The following is a 16,246-nucleotide window of genomic DNA, read 5'->3' as shown; positions in this document are numbered from 1 at the left end:
TGAGGAATAATTTGAAGGACTGGTGAGTGAGCAACTCTGTGCAAGTTTATTATTTTGTGAAGTTCCTTTTCCCCCTTCTCACCATAAAGTCACTTCTGAAACAGTAATACTGGTGCAATCACATGGCAGAGATTAAAAAGACAAAAGAGTAGTCAGTCTCTTTCAAGTGTTAATGTAAATTAGCTTTTACATTTCATTTTCAGATGGCTAAAGAGGTAAAGTAAAAAATTATCTTCCATCCTTAATAAATGACCTGCAGCTTAGAAGTCTTGATTTTGTTTACTCAAGATTTTGCTGTGCATCTTTCCAATTAGAAAACATCTTTTTTTTTTTTTTTTTTTTAAGACAGAATAAGTGTCCACAGTTTATGGTTAAAAATACACTAAATTCCAATTAAAATACTTAATCACAGAATTATGCTAAAAATTTTAATTCAAAATAATGGTGAAATTCACCGGTAGTATGTTTCTGGGTCTGAAGCAGCTGTATATACAGAGGGCTGATCCAACTAGAAGTAGCTGCTAATGAAATTGATATGTTGAAGGAGCCACAAGTAATGCTGTAATGTGGCCATAAATCACACTGCTTACTCTCATTCTGCCCACAGGGGATGTGAAAATAGGCAACTGTATGAACTGGCAGCTGCCCTCCATGGTAGGTCAGTCACAGCAGCTCCACAAACTTGTTTAATCTTTGAAGATGAGATCAGCAATTTTCACCCTATGCCCCATCTTAATTTCTGGAATACTCCAAATGAGAGAAACAGCATTCAACTGCTTTTATGATTAAACATAGGAAGAATTTAACCTGTTGATCCTATTACGAGAAGTAGTTCATAAAGACTGCAACATGCTTAACTCTTGGTTAAAAATCCCTACTCCTAGCCAACAGTTTCAAAGAAGTCTTTAGTTTTATTTATAGGGTGTTTTTTTTAATTCATAGAATAATCATTGAAATGTTATTTCTTCACTACTCTTAGCTTTCTTCGTTCATGTAGCACAGCTTTATATGCTTTCTGCTTTGCCCTTTTCTCAAAAGTAGCTGGGGTCCTCCAAACAATCTCTAAAATTCTTACTTAAAAAAAAAAAAAAACAAGCTTAAAACAAACAGTTTTCAAAGTTTCAGTTCTGATGTACATGACTGTACTGTTTGTATTTTGCAATGCAACACTAAAAGTCATGGCTTTTTTTTTTGTTGTTTGTTTGTTTGTTTGGGTTTTTTTTTGAGAAGGAACAAGCTAACTTTCTGCACTTTTCATTTGCTCCTTTTTTGAGTTTAGCTTATGTATCTCTTTATGAGATTTTGAATTTCTATATATGAATGAGAACTAGACTCTTACTCTCATTTGCATTTTCAAAATTAGTCTATAATATAAATTAATTGGTACCTTTACAGAGTTTGCACTTTTTCCAGCTCTGCAAACAGATGCATTTTAAAGCCACATGTGAATCTCTATTATGATGTGAGCAAGAACATAGCTTTTGCAATGATAGGCTGGCCTCATCTTTATGTAACTTGGGATCATTTTTGTCATCTGTTGGAACTCCTTTATGGGTAGTGATAAAGTTTGTCTCTTTAAAAATTAATACAGCTGTGGAAAGCAGCAATTCCATAAAAATGCAGTCAATGAAGTATTATGGCAACCCTAAATTTACATTAGTTTATAATATGTGATTCATGAAAATCTCTTGCTTCTGTGAGGTTTAGATACTCTAGATATTGTCTATTAAAATAACAAAGAAGACCTATGATTTTGAGGAGAAATGGAGTCAAAAACAAAGCAAATTAATAACATCCAGGATTATATAAATTATTTGCTTTTTAAAGTTACATTAAAGCAGAACACCTCTAGAGTGTACATGCATATACATATAATTAAATACAAATGTAAGTACATATATATGTGTAGGTGTATTGGTGTAGGTATATGTCTAGAATATTAAGTAGGGTCAACCAAGAGTTTTTGATATTATTATCTCTAGGCACTTCATTTACCTTCAAAAGTGTTTAAGTGCCTGAAGTATAATGTGTCAAAGGCAAAAGTGTTCTGCTAAAGATTGTTTAATTTTCACTATGTCTGCAAATCAATTGGTAGTTCATTGGTGATTTAGTGCAAGACTCTGCTCACGGTAAATTATTATGGGGACGATCTCATTTGGACATATCTAACAGATGGGCATGTTTCTAGTTGAAAAAATTTAAAAGTGTTGACTACAAGTTACTTGCTTGGGAAATAATCTTAAAAATGCCTGAGCCAACTTGAAAATGTTTAGACACCATGGTGATTTAGACTCAGTGAAAATTAATTTGGCATATGCATTTAAACAGTTTGTTTATTTCTTTCAGGTAGACACACCTTCCTGATAGCCAAGGTGTCTTTTAAAATTGTAGTCATGAAGTCAGTAAGTATCAGTCTTCTGGACCATGAAATATAATATCATTTTTTAACCTTCCTCTCTCCTAAACATTTCTATGTACTAAAACGGTGGCTATCCTTTAGAGGTGCGGTAATTTCTTTTCATGACTGTCACATATTTTGACTTGATGAAAAAATAAAACTTTCAATTTTTTTTTACTGTGTAAATAGCCTAATTTATCACATATTATTTATCATTTGTGTTGGAGTAGAATGAAGCAACTGTTATTGAGCTGTCTTTCTGGAAGGAAGAGTTGATGAGAATTTGGATTTTATTGGCAGCTAAATGCAAGATATTAACAATGTACATATTTTGGAGACATTAAGTTAGATTGTATTGCTCTGGTTTAGTGCAGGGATTGTTTGCTTTTAATCTCCAGTTAGGTGTGAGCGATGTATTTTGAATATGAAGATATGAAAAACTTTCATAAGGAACAAACCTGATACTTGTACAGATCTTAATCATTCTTGATCTTAATTTTATAGTGTTCACATCTATGAGGTTGTAGGAAAAAGCTATTCTGGAAAGTGTTCTGAGGCATCTAGTAAGATAGTACAAAATTAAGTAAATGTGAGCATCAGGATTTATGTCATTATGGAAACTAGCAGATGTACATTTTGCAAGATATTGAAAAAAATACATCAGAAATGCTGTAACCTATTTGTTCCCATGCTTAATAAAATATGAGTAACAATGGGAATAATATCAAGCACTTTTCAAATAAGAATAAGTCAGACAAGAGAGTCCAGGATAACACTTTTCTTACCTTCATTTTCCTGACTCTCTGAAGGCTGTATATGGTACAGAAAATTGATAGGTAAGAATAAAAACGCTGCTCTATAACAGAATTCAAGTTGAAGTATTAATTGACCTAAGAAAAGCACACATGTAACTGCCTTTCCTATAACTGATCTTCTGTGTTGCTATAAACTTGCTATCAATTATCATACCTATTTTAATGATTTAATAGAAAAAATAACATTTAAGTAATATATAAAAACATATGTATCTAATGTATGTGTATAGGCACATTTTAAGTGAAAAAATTTCTTATTTAAAAATACTGTGTCCATTATGGACTGATATTGTATCATACATATAAAGGTGACTACTGGACTTCTTGGGGGCAGGTAATGTTCTTTTCCTATGTTTTCTACTCTTAGGCTGCTGGAATTCTGCATCTAAATAATTTTTCATTGAAGTGGTACTAACCAACCAGATTTACATGAGGTAAAGCTTTAACTTCCTGGTAAACCTACTAAAACTGAGGATTAGGGTGGAGTGAGATAGGTCACAAAAAGAGGTATATAGGACAAATGAAGGTTTTGGAATCTAACCCTTTGTTTTATGAGAGATTGGTCTGTTCAATAGGACTGCTATCTCTTTTGAAGACTGAAAATTATGTCAAAGCATCTTTATGTGTGTTCTCTCGTGTGATTAGTTAATTTATATTATTTTGGGAAAAAAAAGTGTTTTATCTTAAACTCAGTATGATCTCTTGTGTTTTATTTATATATTTTAGAGATTCTTAGAATTTATGAAGAAATCTGGTAGGGGAAAATAGACAAACCAAACCAAACCAAACCAATGGAAACAACCCTCTCTCCATGCTGTAGTTTCAAAATAGATGCTTGCAGTTGTTAGTGTGATTTAAAAGATAATCCTCAATTTACACTCAGCTGCATGATATTAGCAACTAAGGTGTATATTGAGGCATTCAGAAAGCTGTCTTCTTTTAATAAAAAAACATAAAATATTCTGCATTTAATAGATTAGATTAAGTAAACATCCCAGATGGGCTTTAATGTAACAAATAATAGTATTTTTTTTTAAATTATACTTCTCAGTGTAATTTGAAAAATCCCTTTTATGCCTACATATAAAAAAATCTCAAACAGATTTACCTTTTATCTATTTAATTGCAATTCCTGACTTAGATCTGTGTTCCCAGCCAACTACAGAAGAAACACTTGAGAAATCCCATTCTTAAAAAACATTTAAATGAAGAAAAGGGTTTTTTTCGGACATCTAAAACTGCACATAAAGGAACATAATTACATGGTTTCAGAAAACTACTGTGCATTAACTTGAAATAAACAGTGACACCAATGTTAGCACTTTTAACGCATAATCTATCCAATATTAAACTGTTTAATTTAAAGTCTGGCATATTTTAGTTGTAATGAAGGCTATAACACACATATGCCTCTATTTGACATGTTCCCTCTGAAAAAGACGCAGGGGTTCCTGATATTGGTGCTGTTAATTAGTTCCAGCTATTCCAGTCCTCGGTACCAGCTTCACTTGCTGTAGGCTTCAATATGGTCCCATAAACATGAGAAGGGTCTCACTGCATGTCCTATTCTGTAGCATGTCTTAAAACAAGGAAAACTATTTGGTGGTTGGTAGCTTCAAAGGCTCCTAAGGGAATAAATTAGGTGCCTATAAACTGGCATTGTGCATAGGAATTCTATTTACTGTGGCTCTGAAAACAAGTTGCACATGATTGTGAATAGTAACATGTTTATATCAAAGGATGTATAGAGGGGTGTATGTTGGTATCAAGAGGTTCACACACTGGCTGAAGCAACATGCTGTTTCAGAATGTAAGTGATAATTTTGGTTTTCAGATGTGAAGCCATGAAAGATGAAAGAATTTAATGTCCAGTCAGAGGGACAGCATGTCTAATCAGGCAGACCATATCCCATTGTATTGCCTTGCAGTGTAAGCAAAAGTGCAGATGTAAGCAACCCAGGACCATTATGCTTTTGTTCACAGATTGTGGTGTTAGCTGAAAATCTAATGAAATAAAAGTAAGGAAAATTAATGCATCAAAAGTATTTAGTGTAGGTATGAGTTAGGGACTTTTAATGCTAGTTTCAAGCACAAATTTAGAGATGTGCAGGTCTCTGTTTTGGGGGAGGGGGATGTTTTGGGGCTTTCTGTCTTTTTTTTTTTTTTTTTTTGTCCTTTTAATGTACACAGATAATGGGAAATAATAAATTTGTTGCAATAAAGTAGCCAGGCAAACAGTTTTGCAATGAGTAATTTCAAAGAGATGGATAGGGGAGGAACATTTAACACAACCCAGGTTGGAACATTCCATTTGGCAAGATGACTGTCATTCCAAGGCTATCATTTCAATGTCCATTGCTCCAGCAGCTGAACTTATTACGACATATCTATGGAGTAGAGCTGTTCTAGTATTCTAGGAAGTAGTAGGAAATTGAGTTTAAATGAGTTTGTAGTCAGCTTAAAACTGCATCTCCAAAATTTAGACCAATTAGTTGATGAATCCTAAAGTTCTGTACAGTGATATAAAAGTCACCCGTCCTGCTTACTAATTGCTACATTTGAACTTCTGTCACCTTTCTTCCTATGAAAAATATTGCAGACCAGAATACTGTGAAAGGTCAGCAGGTGGAGGTCGAAGTGAGCTCAAAGGTGACAGACTGACAGTGAGTGGACAGTGGCTCAGTTCTCACAGGACAGAAATAGAAAAATTGTTCATACCTTCCTGTGCTAACAGCAAACACAGGAAGTGTTAGTTACTTTTACTTGCCGACAACACTTATACAAAACCCTAATTTCTTGCAGCACCAAGGCTCAGCTGTTACTTATAGCAGGTGACTCAATGGTTCTGGTTTTCCCAATGTTCTGCCTCAGATTTGTGGTGTCTTAATAAGAAATCAAACTTGTCCACGTCTCAAAAGAAAAGAAAAAATAAGAAAGGAAGTAGGGGATCCTGTTTAGGTTAGAAGAGTTTTGTAGCTGAAGAAAAATGGATATGTGTGGATATGTCAAGTGATTATTTAGCTGAGGTTAGACACTGCTGGATGAAAGAGTCTTGCCTGCTTTTACCTGCTATATTTGGCATATTCCTGCCACTTCCCTAACACTAGCTCTATCATCTAACCTCATGTTATCTGAACCAGGGAATATTGATCTTGAGCAACACATCTTTATGATGATTTAGTTCATTAAACTTTCTTCTTCTGGGTTCAAAAGACAGTAGGAAAAACATAAGAGATCACACTTTGCAGGGAACAGAGAGGAAAGAAGAAAAAGAACGATACTTGATACTCCCTTTTCTGTAGTCTGAGATCTTATCTGCAATATTAAAATGTTCTGTAAACCTTAAATTTGTGAATTATTTGAAATCTTCACAAAAATGTTACAGGTGTTTTCTATCTGGGCTTCCATAAAGCCTTTGACATGGTCCCCCACAACATTATTCTTTCTAAATTGCAGAGAGAGAGATCTGATAAGTGAACTGTTAGGTCCATGATGAATTGGTTGGGCAGTCACATCCCATGTGCAGTTGTCAATGTCTTAGTGCTCCAATGAACATTAGTGACAGGCAGTGTCCCTCCAGAGTTTTCACTGGGACCAGTGTCATTTAATATATTAATTAATTACATAGACCAAGGGCTCAAGGATAGCCTCAGCAAACTTGTAGATGACTCCAAGAGAGTAATGTGATTGACACTTCTAAATGACAGGATGCCATCCAGAGGGATTTGGACAAGCCTGAGAATTTTGCCCACAGGAATCTCATGAGGATTTACAAGACTAAGTTCAAGGGGGCTGCACCTGTATCAAGGCAACACCCCATATCAACACAGGCTGAGGCAGGAATGGATTGAGGAACCCTGCTGAGAAGGATCTGAGGGTGCTCGTGGATGAGGGATTGGACATGACCCAGCAATGCGCACTCACAGAAAGCCAAACACATTCTGGTCTTCATCAAAACCATCTTGGCCACCAGGGTGAGAGACCACCTGGAATGGTGCATGGGGATCTCTGGGATCCCCAGAACAGGAACAGCATTGAGATGATGGAACAAGTCCAGAGTAGGCCATGAAAAAGATTAGAGGGATGTAGCGCATTTCCGATGGGGAAAGGATGAAAGAATTGGAATTGTTCACCCTGGAGAAGAGAAGGCTTCAGTGCTACCTGATTGCAGCTTTCCAGTACCTGGAGGCACCCAATAAGAAATAGGGAGAGAGACTATTCACAAGAGTCTGTAGTGACAGGACAAGGGGGAACTATTTTAAACTGAAAAAGGGTAGGTTTATATTACATATTAGGAAGAAACACTTTAGTTTGAGGATGGTGAGGAACTGAAACAGGATGACCAGAGAAGTAACCCCATTCTTGGAAACATTCACAGCTGGGTTGGATGGAGGGCTGAGCCACCTGATCCATGGCCCATGGCAGGGACCTAGATACCTTTAGGGTCCCTTCCAACCCAAGCTCTTCTATGATTCCATGATATACACAATGCATATATATTAGTTTTGGATGTGATTACTGATCTTTCTTTTATCTTCAGTCTGTAACAAAGAATAATAGTAGTTTTAAATGGATATTTAAATTTTACAGAAATTATACACATTGGGTTTGGAATGAACAACATACAGGGAAATCTTAACAATTCTGTAACACCCATCTTGAAATCAGTAGAGCTGTACAAATTCAAAATAACCTGCTTACAGTACCAGAGCTGTAATAAGTTCCTTGAAGACATCCTTTTTGCTAGGAAGATACTGTCCATATTATATACATAAATAAATGTGTAGATAATGCATAGAATAAGGTAAAAATAATGATTTAAATAAGATTATTTTGATGTTCTAGTGCTTTTCGTTTGAACATTAGAAATATGAAGTTTTAAAGCATCCATTTATACTACTCTTTTAGAGTTCTGCCTTATGCCAAATGTGAAATACTTATAAATACTTCTACATAATTTTCTATTAAAAATACTATACATGTCCTTAACAGACTTCATGCCCAAAAGTGAAAGAAAAAAACCCAATTACTCAAAAATTCTTTGAAAAATATCCTGGAAACATTCATGATTTGGACTACTTAATAAAAAGAGGGTTTTGACTTTTTACTATGCTGGCTTAAGAAAATGTTACTAGACATTGAACTTTATATATTTTTATTTATTTCATAACAAATTTTATTGCATCAAAATAATAAAGAATTTAAATTAGGAAAAATATCTGTATTTAACAAAGATTCTAACATTTACAAAGATTTTGAAATTCTTTAGTTATAGTGGCTAATGCAAAAAGAAATATTGAAAGTATTCTAGTTGCAGAATTTCTGCCATCATGCTTAGTTTGACTAAAAGAAAATCTAATTCTGCCTTGTAAAATATGAAGTCGTGGATGAAATATTTATTTGAAATGTATGTTTCTCTTAAAGCTAACTCAATAATTCATTTTAAAATAGAGTGCACATTAACAATTAGAATTCTGAAGTTTTGTAAGTTAGCAAGCTAGTTTTTTAAGGTTGTGTCAAAGTCAGAACAGTTATTCATTACTTATTTTTATAAACATCAGAAACCAGGGAAAATATGCAAAAGAGAAAATATAAATATTTCCTGCTGAAACATGAAAGATAAGAGCTGCTTCTCTTTAGTTGTTTTTACACATCTGTGGATTAATGGTTACTGACATAAGCAAATTCAAAAATAGAAAATATCATGGTTACTGCATTTGGTTCATTTTCTTCCTTTCCTCTTTTTTTTTTTTTTTTCATTTTTTTTACCATAAGGCCTAGTTGTTCTTGTAAGAGCTTCCTATAGAAAATAACTAACTATTCTTGAGAACTGCACTTGGGATTCTGTGGTGCTAAAAACATGGTGTAACTAAAAATAATATCAGAATGGAGAGCAGTCTTACTTAAACGAAGTAGTAGTCGTGATGAATATAGATTCCCAGGAGATGCTATAGAAATATTGAACAATGATAATGGAACTTCTAAGAGAATCATTGTATAATTGCTGTTTCAGGAGGTACTACTGCACTCAAAGACAACAGCACAGTAATAAGAAAAGTAATGTTAATGCATATTGTCCAGTGTGTTTTACTGCATGCTCATCTCACTTTTTATTCATGTGTATGCCTTTTACATATATATTTTATTGATATCTTTTATTTATAATTGGTGTTAATACATGTTTAGTCTTCCTATAATCCTCTACACCTAACATTCTTCTACCAAACCCCACTGATCAGCTAAAGAAACACTCTTTTATTCTTATTATTTTCAATAAAAGTGGTATAATGGAAAAATTGTATGCTCTAAATTTAACCATTTTAAATATGCTGTGCTGTGTATAAATTGTCATGTGTAGAAATCCTAAAATATGTTAGGTGGTTTTGGTTAGAACTATAAATTTATAAAGTAGCAGTTTGAAGAAATTACTGGTAAAGTAAATAAGACATTGTCCCTTTTCTTAATAGAATCAATGCAAAGATGAAAAATTTGTAGTGAAATACTCATCAGCTGCATGCTGAAGAAGCTTAATGAGATAAAACTGGTAAGACTTACTCATTAAAATTAGCAAAGTAGGTACAGAGGGATGTAATAATATTGACTTGGGTGCCAAAAGGGATTAATTACACAGGACATCTCAGTGCTAACTTTCCTTCTCAAAAATTCTTAATAATTTTACTTGTAGCCTGAGAAAAGTGTTTTACTCAGTGAGGTGTGGTGTTAGTTTTGATTTTATTTGAGGTTTTTTAGGAATTTTTCACTTGAAAAAATACTTGGACTGATTTTATACTCATGTAAGCCTAGAAGATGAAATGATTAATTTTAAGTGTGAGTAAGGCTGTATTTTCCATTCTGCATGAAGAGAAAATAAAAAAAAATATTCATGATACATAATATGTATTTAATTTCTCTTACATTTTTTGAGATTTGGATAGACAGCTCAGGCTAGGTCATGCTTGAAATTCACCAATTCTTCATTGAGACATGGACTATACCTTAGAACTTTGGCATTCCATCAGTTTAAAAATGTTGAACCTCTTTTTAAAATTTGCTTCTTTCATTATGCTTTGATTAACCTTTATGGGTCTTCCTAGCCTCTTTTTCTCATTTTTTGAAATTATATTTTATTTAATCGATTTACTAAATCTGACATAATTGACAGGAGTCTTCCAGTCCTCTCTGGTATTGTTTAAAAATATAGCTACAGCAGTTATTATACTTTAGCACTTCAGTAAGAAGATGATTTTAATGAGAAATTCCATGTTATTGAGTTTTAGAATGCTTTAAACTAACTTTCTCATTCAGTTTTTTAAGTCAATATCAGTTTAACATGATTATTTCCATAAAATTTATCTGAAATTACTCTGCAGTCAGCTCACTTCAGTGGTCTTGATTACTCCCAGTACTAACTTTGCTACACAGCATTTTAGGTCTACCCATAACACTGTTGGAATGGATCCTATTTAGGCATAGCAGAACTAATTTATATATAACTTGATGGCTGCAGAAACAAGTGCACAAATAAGCATTCATATTTCCCCAGGGCTTGAATAGGTTGTGCTGAAAACCCACGTTATGCTTTCACTCTTCTTACTATCAAACTAGTTAAACATGACGGCAGTTTGCTTATTGGTACTGAAAATCACACGTTCTGTCAGAGGTGTTGACTTACCATTTTCCCTTGTGTGCTCTAGACATAGTTATTCCAAGAAACAGTAACACCCTGAGAAGTACATACTGTGATTGCAGTTTGAATAACAGATATACACACATCTGGAAACATCACTAGTGGTGATTCCTCTTCAATTTCTCAATCTTAGCGATATTTTCCTGGGCTTTCATAAAAAACTGCTGTCATATTTGTTGGACTTGACAAACATAATAAATATAATAGTTAAGAAAAAAATGTGGTTTGAGACAGAAAAATTGGGAAGAGATAAAAAATTGAAATAAATTGGGATTTTCATGGAGATTTGTGACCTGCTTTTCATGAGTATATCTATTTTTATAGTGTGTATATTGTATATAGTGTATATAGTGATTTCCAGTTAGAATACTTCATTAATTAGATATACAAGAATGTCCAAAAATATCCCTCATAATCTCAAGTGTTTACGTAGGAAGTGCAGGAATACTTTGACTTTTTCATTACTGTTATTCTAAATAAAGATGATCACTCTCTTCCTCATATTCTTGATTTTATTATATTAGTCTTATTTTCATCCATTTGTTATAAAGGTAAATATAGTATTAAAAGGCACCTAATTTTTTATTCTGGAATCTTCTGGGTTTTTTTTGAAATGATATTTTGTAATTTCTTTCCTTATCTTTCTTTCTTTCTTTCTTTCTTTCTTTCTTTCTTTCTTTCTTTCTTTCTTTCTTTCTTTCTTTCTCTCTCTCTCTCTCTCTTTCTCTCTCTCTCTCTTTTACTTTTAATTTCACTTTAAATTCTACAGGAGAGAACCAGCTAAAAGGTTTTGGCTGCTTTAACACCTTTAACTTTTGGGCTTCTATTTAAGTTGGTTTTTTTCAAAAAAGTTGTAGAAAAGGAACTCCAAGTAGAAGCATATATATGTGCATAATCTTATTTACATCTGTATATACATCCTGACTCTTGAATAAGCATTCTTATGACTGAAATTCAGAAATACAGAATATTTCTTTTTAGAATGGACTAGTCTGGATTTGGGTTCTTGTTCTATTCCACCTTAAAAAAATTACAAAACTACTTTTATTCATTCAAATTCAAATGCTAAAAATTCCCATTACAGTGGTTTTTATATTCCTAGATGCCAATTAAATGTCAACTAAACAGAAGAAAGAGCAACTCAGATCCTTCTTTTTTCTTCATACTAGAAGCCAAAGGACATTTTTTACTGTTTATACCCTTTCTCTTAAGGAAAAATACACAAACTCTACTTCAAAGTAAAACTCATCTTTTCTTGTGTCTCTTATGCTGGTGGACACTCCACGAGCTTAAAGTACAGCATGATGTCATCCTTCTCATCAAATATAAATATTGCATAGACTTAGTATTTCTCAGGCAGTGCCGAAGCACTGGATCATATTCACATCTTTTTTATGCTTGACTCTCCATTGACTCTAGTAAAGTTGGACTAAATGATAATGGTGAACATAATTTTTTCCCTATCTATTCCCATAGAGTTCCTTCCTTACAAATATATTTCAAATTAAATATTTGGCAGACAGGTGATCTGCCAACATTTTTCTTTCTGTGATTATCAGCAAAGTAAATTTTGAATGAAAAGGATTATCCTATTTTCCATATATCTTTTAAAGAAGCATGCTTGGGCTCCTCACATTACACATTGTAGTGTATTGTTCCTTTCTCATCCTTACAAAATATTATTTTATTATTATAAAATATTTTGTAAGAACATTGTAAATTATTTTATTTTATAAAATAAATAAAAATAGTATTTATGCTCTCATGTTTATAAAATAAAATCTAATTATGTTATACTACTTCTCAGAGTGCTCTCAGAGATATTAGCTTCTGGAAATTATTTTGTGAAGATGCATATTAATCACAAGATTATTTTATGTGTATTTTATTGTTTCTCTTAACAATGCCATCATCAATGGCTGATTTTGCAAACCATTGCAGTAAATCATGAAAAGTAAATAACTCTTGAGAATGTTTCTGTTAGTTGTTTCCCATAGCCTAGGGATTTTATGTTTACGTATCTTATGAGAGAAACTCTCTCTGCAGTAAAAAAGTGGAGTACTTAGGTAATCATGATAACTTCTGATGAATTGTGAATATTATTTTTCACTTTTTATATTTGAACAAAACTCAGAGAATTATTTTCCTGTTATGCTGTATTTCTCACATCTACTGTAACTCCACATTTTTACTTTTCATTTTAGCAGTTATAAATAGGTGTAAGTTTTTACCCATAAAGGCAAATATAATAATATTCAAAATATATAATATAAAAGTCCATATTGACACAAAACAAACAAACAAACAAACAAACAAACAAACAAACCTGACAACAAGAACTATCAATACTGATAAGAAAAAGAAGTAAAAAATATTTGTAAAAACATATTTTTCATCATTTTGATGCATTAATTGATTTACATACTTACATACTTAAAGCTGTTTCTTTCTAAAGGTACAAAAAGTTTTGGTAAATTGAACTTAAATTACAAAGATGATACTCTTTATGCAAATGTTATCATCAGCTGTGACAAAAACATGTAGTAACTGATGAGACAGCCATACATGCTGCATTTCTTGATGGTTCCAGTGGGCTTGAAAGAGTAAAGAGTAGCTTATAGCATGGAAAAAGGATTAAAAAGTGGATAAAGATGAAACAAATTAATAAAAGCAGAAACCAATTATTTATGGTACATTGCTGGCAACAGAAATTGTTCCATGAATATTCAGAGCATCTAGTGGCAAGTGCCTCAAATAATAAATTACTTATAAGTTCCCAATCAGCTCAAATCTTTTTGCATTTTACATAAGGGGTTTCTACCTACCAACTCCAGACATCTCCGGAATACTGGCGGTGTACATGTCCTTGGTGAATTTTGGTTCATTGTCATTGATATCGTGGATTTTAATGATAAATTCAGACTCTGGCTCCACTTGTCTTCCAGTTTTTCTGTCTATAGCCTTGGCACGTAGCACATACAGGGACTTTTCTTCTCTGTCCAATTTCTTTGCAGCATGAATATCTCCTGTATTTTCATCTATAATGAACAGACTGCCAGCCCCATCTCCCGTTAATATGTATTTTAAATTTCCATCTCCTTTATCTTGGTCAGTGTGTAGCTTCAGAGAGGTAGAAAAAAGAATTTTATAAATATATGTATTGTTATTACAGATCAAATAATTCAGCATATATGAATAAGTCTGTACAATCTTGACTATAATTGGGGTCAGTAGTGGTTATCTTCTGTCAGTCTGTTGGAAAAATTGAAAATTTTAGGTTCAGTCATACACAAAAAATAGCTGCAAACAAACCCATAAGGACAGAGGAGGATGTAGAGGTTGTACAAATACTATTTAAAATAACAAATTTATAACAAAAAAAATTATTTCTTTGAACAGCTTGACCAGAAACTATCAGAATTCTCCTTTTAGAAGATGACAGGGACTGTAAAGCTCCCAGATTTCTATTTGTAAAATAACTCTTGCCTTGTATTTGCTGGTTGTTGGTAAGGCAATCAGTTACCTTGAAACAAAATAGAAGAAATGAGTTTTAAGGATTAGAGATTCTGAACTTCCCCACATCACCTATAAATGTTCTGATTTAAGTAACTTATATACTTATATTACTAGTTGTACTGTTTTCTTATTTTATTTTTTTAAGGAACATCTTGCCTCTGTTGATTACTTCCTTCTTTCTAGTTCTCTCCACACAGAAGAAATAATTTTCAAGAACACAAGGAGGTAAATGTTCAAAGCATACAGAGGGCTTTAACAATCGTTTTCCTACTCAATCTCTTTGTAAGAGTTCAAAACTCTGTCCCTGTGAACTTATAGGCACTGGTTAATTTGCCATACAGCACCATTATAAAAAAGTGTGTAAAACTAAAATCAAAACAAGACATTGAAGCTGACTCAGGCACTAGAAATTCTCACATAATGCAGTTCTTCAGGAGTCTATTCCTCTTATTTCATTTACATGGACCTGTAGTTCATTTTAATGAGCTTCTGCAGTAAATTTTTCTTATATAAATCCTTACAGTCACATCTGGCCACAAATTTGTGACTTGAGTGCTTCTCAAGCATGTACAGAGAGAATCTTATATTGGCATGTTTTCTACTTCTCTGAATAGAAAAATATAGTATATCAACAACCTGGGAAAATATTGTTCAGTATCAATAATGATATTAATCTAGAGAGTCACTAGAATAATACATTTATTTTTGCCACATCTTGCCTTGTTTCTGTATTCCTGTCAGTGTTTAACTCCATGTTTCATAGCTGAGACATTGAACATTTTTATTATTCTACCCGTATGAAGTACTATTGCAATAGATTTTTTCCAAATTACTCACTTTAATTTTTCCTCTCTTTTAACACTGTATCATAACACTAGTCACCAAATATTATCTGATTACTTGGTTTTCCAGAGATAAGACTGGATGAGATAACAATCCAAAGTAGGTTATGTCATAGTAAGTTTTAGTACTTACTGTGTTCAGTGTCTATCTGTAATAAATACCTGTGAAAATTATTAAGGATTGCATGGTCATCTGCTGAAAACAGGTTCTGTACATTAAAAGGTGCTGAAGCATAGCAGGCTGTAAGCATAAACATTACGAGCTTGCCAACCTCATTTTGACTGCTCGTATGAGCAGCTCTGCTGGTCATCAACCAGGGTCTACAACCTTTTGAAAGGGACAACAATAAGAAAGTGGTGGGAGCAGTGATCTTTTCTATGCTAACAAATTGTTCCAATAAAAAATCATATCTGCCCATTGCTATTTCTTTACCCATCTTCCTAACAATATACACACCCTCCAAAATTAGTTTTTTTTTATTTTATCCATCTGTTCAAATTATCTACAAAGATGTCAGTTAACTCAAAATTTGATAAGTATTTTAATCTTCCTATTTGTCTCAAGCTTCTACCAAATAATAGATTTTTCAAGCATGATAAAATTGTGACTAGAATGGGATTTCCTAGCAATGCAGAGTTCTACCATCTATAGACAATTTATTATTATGTTTGCAATCTATCGCTTATCCTAAATGTGACAGTCTCTAATTCCTATATATGTTTTGTTTTGCTCTTCACATTAGAAGAATCTCCATTTATCTGTGAAGCAATTTTGCAACATCATAGCTTGTGAAAAACAAAAGAGACCATCTTCGTATATAAGAATAAATAAAGTAAAATATTATCTGGCATCCTATACAAATAAAATACTTGCATAGAACAGAGCAATCAAGCCATCTTCTTACTATTTAGAATTATATAAATCAAAAATATGCTTTCAACTTCTGAGACAGAGTAACTTCAAATAAGATTCTGAAGATTTATGCAA

At 32.9% G+C, this 16,246-nt stretch overlaps 1 protein-coding gene across 3 annotated transcripts in view; it reads right to left on the bottom strand.

Annotated features, from left to right (window-relative positions):
* The window catches only part of CDH9 (cadherin 9), a 95,493-nt gene that overhangs the window by 31,251 nt on the left and 47,996 nt on the right, over window positions 1–16,246 (bottom strand). Inside the window, exon 3 of one of the 3 annotated variants that reach the window (XM_021552327.3) lies at window positions 13,726–14,020. The exons of 1 other annotated variant lie outside the window; for it this stretch is intronic. In XM_021552327.3, the coding sequence (XP_021408002.1) occupies window positions 13,726–14,020 (295 nt within the window). Of the gene's footprint in view, window positions 1–13,725; window positions 14,153–16,246 lie in introns of all 3 variants that reach the window. One more of the 3 variants, XM_077786137.1, reaches the window with a different exon arrangement.

This window comes from Lonchura striata, chromosome 1, assembly GCF_046129695.1.
Source record: "Lonchura striata isolate bLonStr1 chromosome 1, bLonStr1.mat, whole genome shotgun sequence".
NCBI classification, from domain to species: domain Eukaryota; kingdom Metazoa; phylum Chordata; class Aves; order Passeriformes; family Estrildidae; genus Lonchura; species Lonchura striata.
The sequence above is the reverse complement of the archived record's forward strand: the minus strand, read 5'-3'. Positions and strand labels throughout refer to the sequence as shown.